Here is a 2,912-nt window from a genome sequence, read left to right as displayed (position 1 = left end):
TTAGGAAGTGGTGAATTTAATCATTTACTATTAAATAAGTTTGGTTACCCAAAATTTTTCATAATTGTTGATATGTGATGTTGTGATTATTATATAGTAAAAGCTGCATTAGTCGTGAACTCATGTGAAGGTAATATTCCTCCAATTACAAATTGCTAATTTAGAAAGTTCTGAAAAGGTTGTGACAAAAGTCCATAGTATTGTTTATAACCAGCATATTATAACATTCTTCAAATATGGGTCATTTTCTTCTTTAATTAATAAGCAGATATCAAGCCAATACATAAGATTTTTAACTTTTTAAATGGAATGAGACGTGGTAGAGTCAAGTCATAATTCAATTTCATGAGATAAACTACTAGTTTTTCTTTCAAAAAGTAAACTATTAAGAAGTTAAAATTTAAAACCCATTATCGTAACTAATAACTAATGATGTCACTTTGTATTTGTAGCGAGGAAAGTGAGTGCAGACTGCAGTGCACCGTTAAAGTTGGATGTCCCAATACACTAAATTTTATATGCTAAACTAGGAAACAACAGAAAATTCTAAAACAAAATAAAAGATCACAGAAAAATTGCATTATTATGAGAACTTATCCATGAATCTCTTAAAAGACAGATCAAGGAGAGTGCAGTGATGGTACAAGATGAAGAGGAATTTTTTTAGACACAACAAGGGCGCTAACTTCACACATGTCCAAGTCTTCCCCCTTAACACTAGGATTGGGCAACCTCCAGTCAAACCAATATAAGAGATTGGCAACCACATATTCAATTGAAGCAACACCGAATGTGTAACCTGGACATGCTCTTCTCCCACATCCAAATGGGAACAATTCGAAGTCTTGGCCTTTGAAGTCAATTGGATTGTCTATGAATCTCTCTGGGAGAAATTCTTCTGGCCTATCCCATACCTCAGGATCCCTATGGACTGCCCATGAATTGACAAATACTCTTGTTTTTGGTGCAATATCATAACCTCCAAATTTCACACTTGTTGATGTTTCTCGAGGTACCATAAGAGGAATTGGTGGGTGAAGTCTTAGTGTTTCTTTGATGACACATTTCAAGTAATCCATTTGAGTAATATCATTCACATCTATCTTTGACTTCTTTCCCACAATTCTTCTCACCTCTTCTTGAGCTCTCTTCATAGTACTCGGAGCTTTGATAAGCTCTGCCATTAACCATTCCGAAGTTGTTGAAGTAGTATCTGTCCCTCCCACAAACATGTCCTGAAATTATAGATAGGAAAATGTTAAAAGGTGCTACTAATTCTGTTATAAAAGGTTTACACAGTTAAGAGATAATGAATGTTATTAGTATTACTTTAATAACTTAATAAATGAATATTTAAATCACTTTTGAAAATATTAGATAAAGTTATTATTACAAAAATTTTATAAATTGACGTGATAATGAATGTATATATATATATATATATATTTAAAAATTGACATATTTGTTTATGAAGTCTATGAAAAAAAATTTGTAGTATCCGAGCATCACTAATTACATTTTAGTAATTAGTGACACATAATTGAGAGAGAGAGAGAGAGAGAGAGAGAGAGAGAGAGAGAGAGAGAGAGAGAGAGAGAGAGAGAGAGAGAGAGAGAGAGAGAGAGAGAGAGAGAGAGAGAGAGAGAGAGAGAGGAACCATTAGGATTGCTTTGATGTTGTCATTAGTGAGCTCAAAGTCGAGCACGGGATTCTTTTGAAGTTGGAGGAGAATGTCCACAAAATCTTTATTGCTAGGATTTTCTTCATTACTTTTCATTGTCTTGTGTTCTTCCACAACCTCATCAAAGAAAGCATCAAGTTCTCGAAAAGTGGCTTTCATACTTGGTACTATCCCTGTAAGGACATCAATCCATTTCAAAAGAGGGAAAAAATCTCCCAAACAGAATGCTGTAAATAGCTCCATTATCCTTCTTGATAGGTGCCCAAACCCGCTCTTACCATCACCTTCAAACTTCTGTCCAAGTACACATCTAGAGACTATATTGTTTGCGGTTGCAATCAACATGTCACTTAGATTAAGAGAAGCCTCTTGGAGGCATGACTCACGTATGTTATTGATTAATATTGCAACCTCTTCATCTCTCACATACTGGAAAGATTGCACCCTTTTGAGACTCAGAAGTTCAAGAACACAAATTTTCTTAGCTTGTCTCCAGTACTCACCATAGGATGAGAATGCTACGTCTGTGCATCCATAGAAGAAGATATTGGCAGATGTAGTTTTTGGCCGGTTTGAGAAAATGATATCTTGTGTCTTCATTACTTCTCTGGCCATAGCTACAGATGACACCACTAGGGTTGGAGTATGCCCCAAATCTAAGAGCATTACAGGGCCATACTTCTTTGAGAGAGCTTGAAGAGAACGATGTGGGAATGTTCCTAATTGGTGAAGGTTTCCAATGAATGGTAGCTTTGGTGGGGATGGTGGTAAATTGGTTTTGTCACTTCTAATGTGCTTGAAAACATAAAGAAAAGTGAAGAGGATAAGGAGGGAGAGGAGGGGATTTAATTGGAAGGATAGTTTATGTAGCTCTTGCCATGATTGCTGCAGCAGTAATAGTAGAGCCATTTCTTGTGAGTGTTTTGCATGAGCCCTTCAAGTATATATAATCAATTCTTCCATCACTTGTTAATATGATCAATTGTAATTTGTAGACCATCACTTTTATTTTTACATATATCATCCACTCACAGTTACATTTATAGAAAAAGTATTGATTCAAGAGTTGTGTTCACATTTTTCAATAGTTAAATATAGTTTTTTTTGGTGTTGTGATTCATATTCTTCGATTAAACTCAATCAAATATATTTATTCATTAATACAGTGAAAATAATATTATATTCTACAGCCATTACAATCAAGTATGATTTTATAAATTATCGTTTTTTA

The 2,912-nt window shown here is 34.4% G+C and overlaps 1 protein-coding gene across 1 annotated transcript; it reads right to left on the bottom strand.

Annotated features, from left to right (window-relative positions):
• Positions 1–544: 544 nt before the first annotated feature.
• Positions 545–2,690, bottom strand: LOC126703064 (phenylacetaldehyde oxime monooxygenase CYP71AN24-like). Its single transcript, XM_050401974.1, has 2 exons — positions 1,658–2,690; positions 545–1,235 (listed from the first exon to the last, which is right to left on the bottom strand). Exons 1-2 carry the CDS (start codon positions 2,588–2,590, stop codon positions 621–623), a joined length of 1,548 nt encoding a protein of 515 aa, XP_050257931.1. The 5' UTR covers positions 2,591–2,690; the 3' UTR covers positions 545–620.
• Between the last annotated feature and the right edge of the window lie 222 nt (positions 2,691–2,912).

This window comes from Quercus robur, chromosome 10 (genome assembly GCF_932294415.1).
Source record: "Quercus robur chromosome 10, dhQueRobu3.1, whole genome shotgun sequence".
Taxonomy (NCBI): Eukaryota; Viridiplantae; Streptophyta; class Magnoliopsida; order Fagales; family Fagaceae; genus Quercus; species Quercus robur.
This window is presented reverse-complemented; position numbering and strand designations above follow the sequence as displayed.